This window comes from Corythoichthys intestinalis, chromosome 9 (assembly GCF_030265065.1).
Source record: "Corythoichthys intestinalis isolate RoL2023-P3 chromosome 9, ASM3026506v1, whole genome shotgun sequence".
In the NCBI taxonomy this organism is placed as follows: domain Eukaryota; kingdom Metazoa; phylum Chordata; class Actinopteri; order Syngnathiformes; family Syngnathidae; genus Corythoichthys; species Corythoichthys intestinalis.
In genome coordinates this window covers 56,169,381-56,187,326 of record NC_080403.1, presented here as the reverse complement: position 1 = coordinate 56,187,326, position 17,946 = coordinate 56,169,381, and the positions used below count along the sequence as shown (strand labels likewise).

General features: G+C 38.9%; 1 protein-coding gene across 1 annotated transcript; it reads left to right on the top strand.

The window, feature by feature from the left end:
- Positions 1-1,900: 1,900 nt before the first annotated feature.
- Positions 1,901-16,918, top strand: LOC130922109 (axonemal dynein light intermediate polypeptide 1-like). Its single transcript, XM_057846637.1, has 6 exons — positions 1,901-1,987; positions 3,439-3,578; positions 3,646-3,815; positions 6,748-6,926; positions 13,009-13,173; positions 16,538-16,918. The coding sequence occupies exons 1-6, from the start codon at positions 1,907-1,909 to the stop codon at positions 16,571-16,573; spliced, it is 771 nt and encodes a 256-aa protein (XP_057702620.1). The 5' UTR covers positions 1,901-1,906; the 3' UTR covers positions 16,574-16,918.
- Positions 16,919-17,946: the final 1,028 nt, after the last annotated feature.

Here is a 17,946-nt window from a genome sequence, read left to right as displayed (position 1 = left end):
GCTGCCAGGTCACTTCCTGTTAATCCAGGGTCATATTTGTGTCACTTCCTGTTGACATCAGTTCACTTCCGGTTACTATCAGATCACTTCCTGTTGATTTCGGGTCATTTTTGGGTCACTTCCTGTTTATTTGGGGGCGTTTTGGGGTTACTTCCTGTTGAGATCAGTTCACTTCCTGTTGATCTGAGGTCATATTTGGGTCACTTCCTGTTAATCCCGGATCATATTTGGTTCACTTCCTGTTGACATCAGTTCACTTTCGGTTGATGTCAGGTCACTTCCTGTTTATTTGGGAGCATTTCGAGGTTACTTCCTGTTGAGATCAGTTCACTTCCTGTTGATTTGGGGACATTTCCGGGTCACTTCTTGTTGATGTCAGGTCACTTCCTATTGATTTAGGGTCATTTTTAATCACTTCCTGTTGACGTAAATTGACTTCCTGTTGCTAAGTTAACATTAGTTCACTTCCGGTTACTATCAGATCACTTCCTGTTGATTTCGGGTCATTTTTGGGTCACTTCCTGTTTATTTGGGGGCGTTTTGGGGTTACTTCCTGTTGAGATCAGTTCACTTCCTGTTGATCTGAGGTCATATTTGGGTCACTTCCTGTTAATCCCGGATTAATTTGGTTCACTTCCTGTTGACATCAGTTCACTTTCGGTTGATGTCAGGTCACTTCCTGTTTATTTGGGAGCATTTCGAGGTTACTTCCTGTTGAGATCAGTTCACTTCCTGTTGATTTGGGGACATTTCCGGGTCACTTCTTGTTGATGTCAGGTCACTTCCTGTTGATTTAGGGTCATTTTTAATCACTTCCTATTGACGTCAGTTCACTTCCTGTTGATTTAGAGTCATTTTAGGATCACTTCCTGTTGACGTCAGTTCACGTCCTGTTGCTATCAGGTCACTTCCTGTTGATTTAGGATCATTTTTGGATCACTTCCTGTTGACGTAAATTGACTTCCTCTTGCTAAGTTAACATTAGTTTACATTAGTTCATTAGTTCAGTTAACATTAGTTTGCTTCATGTTGATTTTTTTATTGACAAACAACAACAAACATTACAACGTAAGTGGCATGGTACAATGATAAACTACTTTAGAAGTAACAGACAAGCCTAGCGCATAATCATGTACATAATATAAAAAAATTACAATCACATAAAAAAAAATAATGTATAAAAAAAAGAGAGAAATGGAGGAAAGAAGAAAAAAGTATATATATATACAAAATAAATAACTGTAAAAGAAAAAGACTAGGGTCTACTAGCCAAGTCCAGCTCCTCAGCAATTTCAGTTTTAAACAGGCAACCTCCTGTAGATTTGGGGATAATTTCTGCGTCACTTCCTGTTGATTTGGGGTCGTTTATGGATCATTTCCTTGTTGCTATCAGGTCACTTCTTGTTGATATCGGAGCGCAAATCTCCAGTACAAAACACGACTTGTGAAGGGGTTCACATACAATTTCCCACTGGACAAGTGGTATTTCCCATAATTACCTCAACACCTGAAGGCAGCATTGGGCAGAGAGTGTTTTCGAACCGTTCTGATTAGCATAGGAGAAAGGCATTAAAGCATGATGACTCAGCAGTGCTAGGAGAGTAACATTATGCTAAAATTACAATCTGGCAAAAATATAACTGAAACAAACAGGAGAAGATTGGACTTCCCCCTCGGTCTCGCTCCGTCGACGTCACGTCTGTTTTTAAACACGCCGTCAATGACACGATGTGACGTCACTGCTGGTGACGTATTCGTCGGTAGCGAGATTACAAATAGCAAAAAATTAAAACATGAAACATCAGTTTTAAGTGATGAAATGCTCAAAAACGAGCAAAATGAGAACTAGGATTCGATTTTCGGGAATTTCTTCCGAATTTTTATTCAATATTTTATAGTGCACACAATGAATGCACCCGCAGAATCTCTGCTCAAATACGATCGGCCCATTTTAATCCCCAGAAGTGCAGATAAAAAATCAACCAAGGTAAGTAGTACCTTTATTATATTGACATCTGAACAAAGTACTCGTTGCATGCCAATGTTGTGTGAAAATAAAACGCCTGAATGCAGTTTATTCAAATTTGCATTCATATTTTAATTCGTGTTGGCCAGGTGTGTCAAATGTACGGCCCGCGGGCCGCCAGGGGGTCCAATGTGGCCCACGGGGTTTTTCTGATTGACAGACACGTTGTAGCTCATTCATACTGTACACTAGGGGTGGAACTAGATGCTCTAATTGAGTTTATTTTGGGGCACTTCAGGTCATTTTGGTCACTTACTGTTGATTTTGTGGCATTTACAGGTCACTTGCTGTTGAATCTGGGTTACTGACAAGTTTTTGGGGCATTTCGTGTCATTTCCTTTTGATTTTCGGTCACTTCCTGTTGATTCTGGGGCATTCACAGGTCACCTCCTGTTGTTCTTGGGTTACTGAAAAGATTTTGGGGCAGTTACGGGTCATTTCCTCTTGATTTTTGGTCACTTCCTGTTATTTTGGGGCATTTACAGGTCACTTTCTGTTGATTTGGGGGTACAGAAACGGTTTTGGGGCATATCACGTCATTTCCTGTTGATTTTCGGTCACTCCCTGTTGATTTTGGGGCATTTACAGGTCACTTTCTCTTGATTTGTGGATACAGAAAAGGTTTTGGGGCATATCACGTCATTTCCTGTTGATTTTTGGTCACTTCCTGTTCATTTTGGGGCATTTACAGGTCACTTCCTTTTGAGTTTGGGTTACTGAAAGAGTTTTGGAGCATTTCGTGTAATTTCCTGCTGATTGTGGTCTCTCGCTGTTAATTTTGGTGCATTTACAGGTCACTTGCTGTTGAATCTGGGTTACTGAGAAGTGTTGGGGCATTTCGTGTCATTTTATTTTGATTTTGGGTCACTTCCTGTTGATTCTGGGGCATTCACAGGTCACCTCCTGTTGCTGTTGGGTTACTGAAAAGATTTTGGGGCACTTACAGATCATTTCCTCTTGATTTTTGGTCACTTCCTGTTGATTTTGGGGCATTTACAGGTCACTTTCTGTTGATTTGGGGATACAGAAAAGGTTTTGGGCCATATCACGTCATTTCCTGTTGATTTTCGGTCACTTCCTGTTGATTTTGGGTTACTGTAAGAGTTTTGGAGCATTTCATGTAATTTCCTGTTGATCGTGGTCTCTTCCTGTTAATTTCGGGGCATTTACAAGTCATGGTTCCTTTTTTAAAACAGTGTCACCTAAAACGACACTGTAAAAAGATTTATGGATTCTTGGTGGGAGCATATCGAAAAACCTTTTGGGCTGAAAAGTGTCGTCTTTTCGATATATTGTCATACCCTTACTCACAAAAGCATCAGTTTTAATGGCTCTTAAATTCTTAAACTCCCATTAGCAACTGAACCGTTTCGTTCTAATTTTTTTTTTCTTCTTCTTTTATCTTGCTTCAGAGAAATGCTAAATTAATCCAGAAACCGAAACCTGAACAGTCTGCGGAATCCTCGCTACGTTCTCGGAAATCCATAACATCCACTCTCGAGGAAATCAAGCAGAAAAATGAGAACATTCTCAACGTCATCTTTCCGCCCAGGTTTGCGAAATCATCTTCAGTCAGTGTCCCCGACAAGATTTATTTATTGTTGCTTTTTCCCTGCCAGGAAATGGGAGCAAGCCAACAAAGAGTGGGTGCAGAAGGTATGCGGTGAAGCATCCACCCGCTTGGATGTGGTCAGCGTAGAGGAAGAACTGGACAAAAAGCTCCTGCAAACGCGTGCCATGGAGACTGGAATCTGCCCGTTGCGAAGGCAGTTATATACAGAATGTTTTGGTAAGGACTCGTATATCACTATAGAAAAACAGCTGATTTTCTCTATTATAATTAGCAGTGATGGCCAAATGAAGCTTCTTGAAGCAATGAAGCTTCATGGTGGTTCAAGTTCTCTCAATGATAAGCAATAGCAGGTCATTTAAACTCACAGTCCCAAAACAAATCTAAAATGATCGTATAACAACCAACTAAATAGCATCACTAGCAATCAATGGACAAACTGGAACAGTAACTGAAAAAATAATTAGCACAGAACATGAACTTTGAATGTTATTTACATCTGTAGCGCCGCAATGCATGCTAGGAGCCATGAATAGCGATATATTGTACGACAACAGTGTTAACGGCGAGCGACAGCAGAGATTTTCTGTATTACAATGAGCATTAATGGCCAAATGAAGCTTCTTGAAGCAATGAAGCTTCATAGTGGTTCATATTCTCTTAATGTTAGTAATAGCAGGTCATTCAAACTCACAGTTTCAAGACAAGCTAAAATTATCATATAACAACAAACAAAGTAGCATCACTAGCAATCAATGGAACAACTAGAACAGTCACTGAAGAAATAATTAGCACATAATATAAATCCGTAGCAACACATTGCATGCTGGGAGGCATGAGTGGCAATAAGTTGTATGACAATAGTGTTGGCCGCAGAGATTTTCTGTATGACAATGAGGAAAGATGAAGCTCCTTGAAGCAATGAAGCTTCACGGTGGTTCATATTCTCTCATTGATAAGTAATTGCAGGTCAGTCAAACTCAGTTTCAAGACAAGCTAAAATTATCATATAACAACAAACAAAGTAGCATCACGAGCAATCAATGGAACAACTAGAACAGTTACTGAAGAAATAATGAGCACATAATATAAATCCGTAGCGACACATTGCGTGCTGGGAGGCATGAGTAGCAATATGTTGTTTGACAACAGTGTTGACAGCGAGTGGCAGCAAAGATTTTCTGTATTAAAATGCAAAATTGCCAAATGAAGCTCTTGAAGCACCATGAAGCTTCATGGTGGTTCATATTCTCTCAATGAGAAGAAATAGCAGGTCACTTAAACTCACGGTCCCAAAACAAAACTAAAATGATCGCATAACAATAATCTAAATAGCATCGCGGGTAATCAATGGAAGAACTGGAACCATAATTGAAGAAATAATTAGCACAGAACTGTAGCGCCACAATGCATGCTAGGAGGCACGAGTGGCAATATGTTGTACAGTTATAACAGCGAGTGGCAGTGGAGGTTTTCTGTATTCCAATGAGCAGTGATGGCCAAGTGAAGCTTGTTGAAGCAACCACTTAGTTCTAAGCTTCATGGGGGTTCATTTTCTCTCAATGATAAGTAATAGCAGGCTATTCAAACTCACGGTTTCCAAACAAACTAAAATGATCGGCTAAGAACAAACTAAAGAACACCACTCGTAATCAATGAAACAACTGGAACAGTAACTGAAGAAATAATAAGCACAGAACATGAAATTTATACTTTAGTTTGATCCGTAGCACCGCATTGCATGCCAGGAGGCCAGTGTTAACAGCGAGTGGCAGTGGTGATTTTCTGTATAACAATGCACAGTGATGCAGCTTCATGATGGTTCATATTCTCTCTATCATAAGTAATAGCAGGTCATTCACTCTCACAGTTTCAAAATGAAAATAAAATGAACGTATAACAACAAACTAAATCGCATCGCTAGCAATCAATGAAACAACTGGAACAGTAAGTGAAGAAATAACTTTTTAATGTTATTTATATCTGTAGCACCGAAATGCATGCTGGGAGGCATGAGTCGCAATATGTTGTACGACAACAGAGATTTTCTGTATTACAATGAGCAGTGATGGCCAAATGAAGCTTCTTGAAGCAATGAAGCTTCACAGTGGTTCATATTCTCTCAATGATAAGTACAGTCCCCTCCATAATTATTGGCACCCCTGAAAAAGATGTGTTTTTTAGCTTCTAATATATCTTTTTTAATTGAAATAATATGGGACCTTAATGGAAAAAAACAGAAAAATCCAACCTTCAATACAAGTGCATTCATTCAGTGGGGGAAAAATCCTACATAAAGAGCTTTGCGACATTGTTTATTGTTTTCTTGCCAGTTCAATATGTCTGCACGAAGTCTCGGGCTGACGCCTACGTTGTAATGTTGTGCTTATATGATCCTTGGACAAGATTTGTCCGTAAGTATGGTTGTTGTAAAGAATGTACATATTATGTTAGTCAGCGAAATGTTATATTTTTTTGTATGAGACGCTTTTTGTCTATGTTTAGTGAACCTGTATAGCGTGCTAAGCTAACGTTGTTGCTAATGCAATGCTTGTGTACTTTTTTTTTTTGTAGTTTTACGATGGTCTAAAGAGGACAATGGTTTGAGGCCATTTTATTAATAAATCAGATGAAAAAGGAAGAAGTCTGATTATGAAGGCGTCGTTCACTAGCTGTCTTATCTTATCTTTCCATTCCAACAATTTATTTTACAGAATATATATAAAATTTACAGAAAAATATGGCATATTTTATAAATGGTTTGAATTGCGATTAATTGCGATTAATTACGATTAATTAATTTTTAAGCTGTAATTAACTCGATTAAAAATTTTAATCGTTTGACAGCCCTAATATATATATTATATTTCTTTTTTTTTTTTTTTTTTTTTTTTTTTTTAAAAGACATGTCCGATATTTTTTTGCCAATTCCGATACTATGAAAATGACGTGATCGGACCCGATCTTTACTTGGAGGCATGAGTAGCAATATATTGTACGACAACAGTGTTAACAGTGAGTGGCAGCAGACATTTTCTGTATCACAATGAGCATTGATGGCCAAATGAAGCTTCATAGTGGTTCATATTCTCTCAATGGTAAGTAATGGCAGGTCATTCAAACTCAGGTATCTAATTTGATCTTTTGTTAGATGAGCTGATCAGACAGGTGGTCCTCAATTGTCCCGAGAGGGGTCTCTTGTTACTGCGGGTAAGAGACGAGATCCGAATGACCATCGCCGCTTATCAGACGTTCTACGAGAGCAGTATGGTTTTCGGTGTGAGGAAAGCGCTGCATGATGAACAGGACAAAATGGCGCTGAAGGACAAAGTAAGACACAGAAAGGGTATTCAACTTTTTGGCTCATGTTAAAATGCACAAAACCTGTGTGACTTGAAAATGATAGCAGATTAGCCTTGCGAGCAAGACGGTACTTCCTGATTGGTTGATTCATCAAGCGGTACCGTCTTGCAAAGTTCAATTGTCCAACCACGTACCTGGTCATCTGATGTTCCAGCCGATCAGGAGTAGGAGTTGGACAAAATATCGAAGATGTGGCAGTGTTAAAAAAGTAAAGAAACTCACAGGTAGTATAGTGTCTACGTTAGCTCAATGCCACTGAAATCAGAGCAGTCTTTTCTGGGCATTTAAAGGTGACTTCCTGTTGATTATGAGTCACTTCCTATTCATTTTGGGACACGCTTATGTCACTTCCTTTTCAGGAACCCAAAATCAACACAAAGTGATACGTAAATGACCAAAAATTAAAAAGGAAGTGACCCAGAAATGCTTGAACGGTAAAGGGAATGACCGAAAATCAACAGGAAATGACAAGAAAATGCTCCAAAATGGTGAACTGAAGTGATGGGAACTCAACAGAGGGGACATTCTTGACTCATAACCCTTTCAGTAACCCAAAATCAACAGGAAGCAACCTGTAAATGCCCAAAAATCAACAGGAAGTGACCCGTAAATGCCCCAAAAGAAAATGGAAGTGACCAAAAATTGACAGAAAATGCTGCGAAATGCCCCAAAATCTTTTCAGTGACCCAAAATCAACAGGAAGTAACTCCTAAAGTTCCAATAATCAACAGGAAATGACCAAAAATCAACAGGAAATGACATGAAACGCCCCAAAACCGTTTTAGTAACCCAAAATCAACAGGAAGTGACCTATGAATGCCGCAATATCAACAGAAAGTGACTGAAAAATAATTGGAAATGACGTGAGATGCCCCAAAACCTTTTCAGTGACTCAAAATCAACAGGAAGTGACCTATGAATGCCCAAAAATCAACAGGAAGTGACCTGTAAATGTCCCAAAAGAAAAAGTAAAATGTCTGAAGATCAACAGGAAATGACTCCAACTGGCCCAAAACCTTTTCAGTAACCCAAAATCAACAGGAAGTGACCCATAAACACCTTAAAATGAACCGGAAGTGACCCATAAATGCCCCAAAATCAACAGGAAGTGACCAAAAATTGACAGAAAATGCTGCGAAATGCCCCAAAACCTTTTCAGTGACCCAAAATCAACAGGAAGTAATTCCTAAAGCTCGATAATCAACAGGAAGCGACCAAAAATCAACAGGAAATGACATGAAACGCCCCAAAACCGTTTTAGTAACCCAGAATCAACAGGAACTGACATATGAATGCCGCAATATCAACAGAAAGTGACTGAAAAATAATAGGAAATGACGTGAGATGCCCCAAAACCTTTTCAGTGACTCAAAATCAACAGGAAGTGACCTATGAATGCCCAAAAATCAACAGGAAGTGACCCGTAAATGTCCCAAAAGAAAAAGTAAATGTCTGATGATCAACAGGAAATGACTCCAACTGGCCCAAAACCTTTTCAGTAACCCAAAATCAACAGGAAGTGACCCATAAATACCTTAAAATGAACCGGAAGTGACCCATAAATGCCTCAAAAGAAAATGGAAGTGACCAAAAATCAACAGGAAATGACGAGAAAATGCCCCAAAATACCCAAAATCAACAGGAAGCGACCTGTAAATGCCCTAAAATCAACAGGAAGTGACCCGTAAATGCCCCAAAAGTGGAAGTGGAAGTGACCAAAAATTGACAGAAAATGCTGCAAAATGCTCCAAAACCTTTTCAGTGACTCAAAATCAACAGGAAGTAACTCCTAAAGTTCTTATAATCAACAGGAAGTGACCAAAAATCAACAGGAAATGACATGAAATGCCCCAAAACCGTTTTAGTAACCCAAAATCACCCGGAAGTGACCTATGAATGCCCCAATATCAACAGAAAGTGACTGAAAAATAATAGGAAATGACGTGAGATGCCCCAAAATCTTTTCAGTGACTCAAAATCAACAGGAAGTGACCTATGAATGCCCAAAAATCAACAGGAAGTGACCAGTAAATGTCCCAAAAGAAAAAGTCAATGTCTGATGACCAACAGGAAATGACTCCAACTGCCCCAAAACCTTTTCAGTAACCCAAAATCAACAGGAAGCGGCCTGTAAATGCCCCAAAATCAACAGGAAGTGACCCGTAAATGCCCCAAAAGGGAAAGAAAGTGACCAAAAATTGACAGAAAACGCTGCGAAATGCCCCAAAACCTTTTCAGTGACCCAAAATCAACAGGAAGTAACTCCTAAAGTTCCGATAATCAACAGGAAGTGACCAAAAGTCAACAGGAAATGACATGAAACGCCCCAAAACTGTTTCAGTAACCCAAAATCACCAGGAAGTGACCTATGAATGCCCCAGTATCAACAGAAAGTGACTGAAAAATAATAGGAAATGACGTGAGATGCCCCAAAACCTTTTCAGAGACTCAAAATCAACAGGAAGTGACCTATGAATGCCCAAAAATCAACAGGAAGTGACCCGTAAATGTCCCAAAAGAAAAAGTAAATGTCTGATGATCAACAGGAAATGACTCCAACTGCCCCAAAACCTTTACAGGGACTCAAAATCAACAGGAAGTGACCTATGAATGCCCAAAAATCAACAGGAAGTGACCCGTAAATGTCCCAAAAGAAAAAGTAAATGTCTGATGATCAACAGGAAATGACTTCAACTGCCCCAAAACCTTTACAGGGACTCAAAATCAACAGGAAGTGACCTATGAATGCCCAAAAATCAACAGGAAGTGACCCGTAAATGTCCCAAAAGAAAAAGTAGATGTATGATGATCAACAGGAAATGACTCCAACTGCCCCAAAACCTTTTCAGTAACCCAAAATCAACAGGAAGTGACCCATAAACACCTTAAAATGAACCGGAAGTGACCCATAAATGCCCCAAAATCAACAGGAAGTGACCCGTAAATGCCCCAAAAAGGAAAGAAAGTGTCCGAAAAGCAACATCAATTGACATTTAAAAAGCTTTTGGGGAAATTTCATATCATTTCCTATTGCTTTTTGGTCACTTCCTGTTGATTTTGGGTCACTTCCTATTCACGTGGGGACATTCCCGAGTCATTTCCTTTTCAGTAACCACCAAATCAACAGCAAGTGACCCATAAATGCCCCCAAATCAACAGGAAGTGAACGAAACTCAACAAGAAATGATGGGAAACTCCCCAAAACCTTTCTAGTAACCCAAAATTAACAGGAAGTGACCTGTAAATGCCCCAAAATCAACAGGAAGTGACCCGTAAATGCCCCAAAAGGGAAAGGAAGTGTCCGAAAAGCAACATCAATTGACATTAAAAAGCTTTTGGGGAAATTTCATATCATTTCCTATTGCTTTTTGGTCACTTCCTGTTGATTCTGGGGCATTTATGGGTCACTTCCTGTTGATTTTGGGTCACTTCCTATTCACTTGGGGACATTCCTGAGTCATTTCCTTTTCAGTAACCCCCAAATCAACAGGAAGTGACCCGTAAATGCCCCAAAAGGGAAAGGAAGCCACATCAATTGACATTAAAAAGCTTTTGGGGAAATTTCATGTCATTTCCAATTGCATTTTGGTCACTTCTTGTTGATTTTGAGGCATTTATGGGTCACTTCCTGTTGATTTTGGGTCACTTCCTATTCACGTGGGGACATTCCTGAGTCATTTCCTTTTCAGTAACCCCCAAATCAACAGGAAGTGACCGAAAATCAACAAGAAATGATGTGAAACGCCCCAAAACCTTTCTAGTAACCCAAAATTAACAGGAAGTGACCCTGTAAATGCCCCAAAATCAACAGGAGGTGACCCTGTAAATGCCCCAAAAAGGAAATAAAGTGTCCAAAAAGCAACATCAATTGACATTAAAAAGCTTTTGGGCAAATTTCATATCATTTCCTATTGCTTTTTGGTCTCTTCCTGTTGATTTTGGGGCATTTATGGGTTACTTCCTGTTGATTTTGGGTCACTTCCTATTCACGTGGGGACATTCCCGAGTCATTTCCTTTTCAGTAACCCCCAAATCAACAGGAAGTGACCGAAAATCAACAGGAAATGATGTGAAATGCCCCAAAACCTTTCTAGTAACCCAAAATCAACCGGAAGTGACCCGTAAATGCCCCATTAGGGAAAGGAAGTGTCCGAAAAGCAACATCAATTGACATTAAAAAGCTTTTGGGGAAATTTCATGTCATTTCCAATTGCATTTTGGTCACTTCTTGTTGATTTTGAGGCATTTATGGGTCACTTCCTGTTGATTTTGGGTCATTTCCTATTCACGTGGGGACATTCCCGAGTCATTTCCTTTTCAGTAACCCCCAAATCAACAGGAAGTGACCGAAAATCAACAGGAAATGATGTGAAACGCCCCAAAACCTTTCTAGTAACCCAAAATTAACAGGAAGTGACCTGTAAATGCCCCAAAATCAACAGGATGTCACCCTGTAAATGCCCCAAAAGGGAAAGGTAGTGTCCAAAAGTCAACAGGCAATGGCAGAACATGCCCCAAAACCTATTCAGCAACTCCGAATCAACAGGAAGTGAACCATAAATGTCCCAAAAAGGAAAAGGAAGTGACCAAAACTCAGCAGTAAATGAAGTGAAATGCTCCTAAACTGTTTCGGTAACCCAAATTCAACAGGAAGTAACCCGTAAATGCCCCAAAATGAACAGGAAGGGATGGAAAATCAACAGGAAATGACATGAGATGCTCCAAAACCGTTTTAGTGACTCAAAATCAACAGGAAGTGACTCCTAAAGTTCCAATAATCAACAGTAAGTGACCAAAAATCAACAGGAAATGACATGAAACGCCCCAAAACCGTTTTAGTAACCAAAAATCAACAGGAAGTGACTGAAAAATAATAGGAAATGACGTGAGTTGCCCCAAAACCTTTTCAGTGACTCAAAATCAACAGGAAGTGACCCATAAATGCCCCAAAATCAACAGGAAGTGACTGAAAAACAACAGGGAATGATGCGACATGTCCCATAACCTATTTAGGAACCCACAATCAACAGGAAGTGACCCGTAAAGGCCCCAAAAGCGAAAGGAAGTGTCCGAAAAGCAACATCAATTGACATTAAAAAGCTTTTGGGGAAATTTCATGTCATTTCCAATTGCATTTTGGTCACTTCTTGTTGATTTTGAGACATTTATGGGTCACTTCCTGTTGATTTTGGGTCATTTCCTATTCACGTGGGGACATTCCCGAGTCATTTCCTTTTCAGTAACCCCCAAATCAACAGGAAGTGACCGAAAATCAACAGGAAATGATGTGAAACGCCCCAAAACCTTCCTAGTAACCCAAAATTAACAGGAAGTGACCTGTAAATGCCCCGAAATCAACAGGAAGTGACCCTGTAAATGCCCCAAAAGGGAAAGGTAGTGTCCAAAAGTCAACAACCAATGGCAGAACATGCCCCAAAACCTACTCAGCAACTCCGAATCAACAGGAAGTGACCCATAAATGTCCAAAAAAGGAAAAGGAAGTCACCAAAACTCAACAGGAAATGACGTGAAATGCTCCTAAACGGTTTCGGTAACCCAAATTCAAGAGGAAGTGACCTATAAATGCCCCAAAATAAACTGGAAGTGTCCGAAAATCAACAGGGAATGACGTGAAATGCCCCTAAATGGTTTTGGTACCCCAAAAATAAACAGGAAGTGACCCGTAAATGCCCCAAAATGAACAGGAAGTGATGTAAAATCAACAGTAAATGACGTGAAATGCACCACAATCTTTTCAGTACCCCAAAATCAAATGCAAGTAACCTGTAAATGCCCCCAAGTCAACAGGAAGTGACCTAAAATCAACAGGAAATGACCAAAATTGCCTGACATTGAGACGTCCGACCCGTTTGAAGTGGGAGGGATGGCAGCGGATCGGACGTCTACTCGTTAAGAACTCATCTCAATTCACAACTGTTTATTAATTGTATTGAAGAGTATCATAGTATGATTTCCTGACCTGCGTATCGATAATTAATCCGTACCTTGACTTCTATTTATTGAGCAGTGTGTGTTTTTACATGAACAGATTGCTGATTTGGAGCATTTAAATGTGGAGCTGAGACAGAAATTGGATCGGCAGAAAAAGAAATATGAAGAAGTGGTCAAACTTGCGGTTGAAAAAATGGAGGCGCAGGAAAAGAAGTGCACTGAGGAAATTCTCAGCCTCAGGAAAAGCAACCAGCAGCTCAAGGTGAAGCGTCACCATAGCGCAATCATTGCCTGGCTCATCTTCAGTGTTGGAACAAACTCCCTTACAATCGTTTTGTTACATAACCAAACTAACATAGACAGAGACATTAAATCAATTTTGACTAGATTGGACGTCTACCATCGTCAATGGCACTGAAACCAGAGCATTCAGTTTTTTTTTTATATATATATACAGGTCACTCTCTGTTCATTTTAGTGCATTTTCAGGTTACTTCCTGTTGATTTTGGGGACTTTCGTGAGTCACTTCCTTGTCACTAACCCAAAATCAACAGGGAGCTACCCATGAATGCCTGAAAATCAACAGAAAGTGACCTTTAAATGCCCCAACAGCAAAAGGAAGTGACTGAAAATCAACAGGAAATGACCTGAAATGCCCCAAAACCTTTTCAGGTCACACACATACAAGTCAAACGTTCGCAGGCATACTAGTCAAAAGTTCACACACATACAAGTCAGATCTTTGCCAGTCAAAATCTTTTGACTAGTATGGATGCAGGCGTTTGACTATGTAAAAGCAAAACGCGGGCCGTTAGGGACATACAAGTCAAATGGCAGCACGCATACAAGTAAAACGTTCATCAACATCCCAGTCAATGCGTGCGAACATTTGACTAGTATGTGTAAGCAAAATATGTTTGAGTATTGAGTGCTTTGAGCTTTGTGTTTTACTAGAATGTGTGGGTGCGTTTGACTAGTATGCATGTGAACGTTTGACTGATATGCATGCGAAAGTTTCACTAGTATGTGTGCAAACATTTGACTAGTATACGGGCGAACATTTGGCTAGTATCTGTGAGCAAAATAATCTGAGTATTGAGTGCGAAACATTTGACTACTATACGTGTTTGACGAGAATGTGTGCGTGCATTTGACTAGTATGCATGTGAACGTTTGACTGATAAGCATGCGAATGTTTGACTAGTATGCGTGCAAACGTTGGAGTAGCATGTGTGCAAACGTTGGACTAGCATGTGTGCGAACGTTGGACTAGTATGTGTGCAAACGTTGGACTAGTATATGTGCAAACGTTGGACTAGTATGTGCGAAAGTTTGACTTGTATGTATAAGCAAAACGTATTTGAATATTTTGTAAGAACGGTTGACTACTATGCGTGCGCTCATTTGACTAGTATACGTGCGAACGTTTGACTGTGCATGTGAATGTTTGACTAGTTGGACTAGTATGCGTGCGAACGGTGGACTAGTATGCGTGCGAACGGTGGACTAGTATGCGTGCGAACGTTTGACTTGTATGTATAAGCAAAACGTATTTGAGTATTGTGTAAAAACGGTTGACTACTATGCGTGCGCTCATTTGACTAGTATACGTGCGAACGTTTGACTAGTGTGCTTGCGAAGGTTTGATTTGTATGTATTAGCAAAACGTATTTGAGTATTGTGTAAAAACGGTTGACTACTAAGCGTGCGCTCATTTGACTAGTATACGTGCGAACGTTTGACTAGTGTGCGTGCGAACGTTTGATTTGTATTTATAAGCAAAACATATGTGAGTATTGTGTGAGAACGTTTGACTAATTATGTCCCTTACAGCCCCCCATATTTTACAGATGTCTTTTTTGCTTTCTGTGAGAGAGGGCGCTATTCTGCGGTGTTGGCCCTTCTCACTCTAAACAACCTGCATTCAGATATGCCAAAAGTTAAAGACCTCGTAAACCAAACAACTTCCGGTTCGCGTAACGTAAACAGACATCTAGCCTTTAATAATTCAGCACCGTCTGTATTTTTAAAGTAAAGTAACTTCAAGTACTTTCATCATTGAGTAACTAGTAATGAGCTACATTTTTCTGAGAAGTCACTATAACTCTTTACTTTTTAAATGTATCTTGAACAGTGTTGTTAATCTTACTGAAAAAAAGTAATTAATTATAGTTACAAATTACTTCTCCCAAAAAGTAATTGCGTTAGTAACTCAATTACCTGAATGTAAGAGTAATTAGTTACTTGGCAAAGTAATTGGTGATAATTACTTTTTTTTTTTCCCTCAAAAAAAAAAAAAAAAAAAAAAAAAACATTGGCCACACTATGTGAAGTTTTTTGTGAAGGTTTTTGGTACAATTGGCTCGAGCCCAATTCTTTACCCTAATTTACCCTTTACCCTGAATCAACTGTTAAAAGTTGTTAAAATTGCTCCCATTATTGCATTTGTTCCCTTCTCTCTACTTTCGACATTTGAAAGTTTTAAAACTGTTTCATCATTTAAAGATAGATTCAAGTCAAGATTTTGCCGATTTAGAAGTATTTTAGATAAAGAGTTACTTAGGTTCGCTAGGAAGGTTCTCTACAACAGAGCCGTCCTAAAAAGTCTACTGCTTTAAGATGGCGGCTGTCTACTAACGCATTTAGTGCCATGCAGTGTTGTTAATTTTACTTTAAAAAAGTAATTAATTACAGTTACAAATTACTTCTCCCAAAAAGTAATTGCGTTAGTAACTCAGTTACCTGAATGTAAGAGTAATTAGTTACTTGGCAAAGTAAGTAGTGATTTTTTTTTTTTTTTCTCAAAAAAAAAAAAAAAAACAGGTCACACAATGTGAAGCTTAAAGGGTTTGGGGGACAATTGGCCCAACCCCAATTCTTTACCCTCCACTTAACTAGACACAAGGGTATTGCGATAACTAGCTAGTAACCTTTGCTATGTGTGGAAGTCATTTAAAGTTGTGAATCAATCGTTAAATTTGTTAAAATTTCTCCCGTTATTGCATTAGTTCCCTTCTGTCTACTTTAAACATGTGTAAGTTTTAAAACTGTTTCATCATTTAAAGATAGATTTAAGTTGAGATTTTGTCGATTTAGGAGCATTTTACATTTAAAAAAATTACTTAGGTTCGCTAGGAAGGATCTCTACATCAGGGCCTTCCTGATAGATCTACTGCTTTAAGATGGCGGCTGTTTACAAACGCATGTAGTCCTTAAAACATGTTGGCAATGCAGCAGTGTCTGTCAATTGCATCTAGTTCTATAATATGATATCTACCGTGTCATGTGGGCGTAGTTTGTCGGCTATGGCTGCAGTCAGGTATTATTGGAGCCATCTAGCATCGCGGTTGCAACGGCGTTTTCCCCACTCCTGCTCTGCTCTCGTCCCCGTGAGTCCGTTTCTCTCAGACTTTTTTTTATTTAACCAACTTAGTAACGCATAGTAACGCACGCCTTTCCCGCCTCAGTAACGGTAACGGCGTTGCCAAGATGAGAAAAGTAATTAATTAGATTACTCATTACTGAAAAAAATAACGCCGTTAGTAACGCCGTTATATTGTAACGCCGTTATTAACAACACTGATCTTGAACAACACTGCTAAACTTCACATTCCTTCTTTTTTAGGTCCAACTAGAGGGGGCCTACACGACAAAGAAATGACTTCACTGCACTCGACATCACTGAATTTGTTCCTAATTAACATGTGATGAGAATGTTAACGTGCTAGTTAGCTTGATGAGTTTTACACAGCTTCCCATGGACAGAAAAAATACATCTATCGCAACATCTAGTGCGCACCAGAAACAATCTGGTAAACGTTAACATAATGTAGCATTTAAGCACTTTTGCTATCCAAGTTAGCCAACTGTTCTTTTGTTGTACTTCGAGTTTCATTTACTTAGTTTTTTTATATGTTTGATGCTGAAAATTACGACATTTTCTCACATTTAGCGCCACACAGGGTTTAAAACGTGGTGTGAAATTTTTATCATCACTTTTTTTTGCACATCTACAACATTATTGAGCAACTTAAATATTAATTTTTAAATAAGACGTTTTGGACCTGAGTGTTTAAATCCAGAACTAAATGTTTAATTTAAATCTTAAAATTATATCCTAAATGCTAAATCTGGAAACGGTTGGAACTAAATATTTAGCTTAATATGCAAATTCACATGACTGGAGACCGGAAGTAACAAAATAAAAGCTGGAGCACACAAAATACTCTTTAAATAGTTCATCCTAAATATGTATTTTACCTATATATTGTTATTATTACAATGACTCATGTCCAAGAGCAGACTGCCACCGTACAGTAGGTTTTATTCATTTTCAAGCAACGTAAACAGACAGTCTGCGTTGCTCCACTAGCTTTTATTTTGTTACTTCCGGTCTCCAGTCAAGTGGATTTGCATATTAAGCTAAATATTTAGTTCCGTTTCCTGATTTAACATTTAGGATATATATTTAAGACTTAAATTAAATATTTTGTTCTGGATTTAAACAATCAGGTCCAAAACATATTTAAAAATAAATATTTAAGTTTCTAAATAATGTTGTAAATATGCACACACAAAAAAGTGACTCTAAAAATTTCACACCATTTTAAACACTGTGTGGCGCTAAATGTGAGAAAATGTTGTCGTAATTCTTAGCGTGTGCTGCTTTACTAACGGCGCCCCATAGCTCAAGTGTGCATCAGACACGGGCAGTTTCATGGTGCTAAAAATTGATAACCCGGGATTTAATTAAGCTTTACTTCAATCTAGTGCTGCACTGATTAATCAATTAACTCGAGTTGGGGTGCAGCTATCGAATATTTTAGTAGTCGATTAATTGATGGACTAGTTAGTTCGAGTAATCGGCTAGGGAACATGAAAAATTAAAATACCTGAGCTGAGCCTCAAACGGAATAAGTTTATTTTAAAAAATGAGGATCTATGTAAAACAAAAGAACAATTGGCTAGCTTACATAGAAAAAGTCTGCTAACTTAAATGCTACAAAATGCTAAAGTTTTTTTACAATGCTCTAA

Excerpts from the sequence above, each read along its gene's own strand:
- LOC130922109 (XM_057846637.1), top strand. The coding sequence starts at position 1,907 with ATGAATGCACCCGCAGAATCTCTGCTCAAATACGATCGGCCCATTTTA. Across the intron at positions 1,988-3,438 it reads CAGATAAAAAATCAACCAAG|AGAAATGCTAAATTAATCCA; the intron begins GTAAGTAGTACC and ends ATCTTGCTTCAG. Across the intron at positions 13,174-16,537 it reads AAAGCAACCAGCAGCTCAAG|GTCCAACTAGAGGGGGCCTA; the intron begins GTGAAGCGTCAC and ends CTTCTTTTTTAG.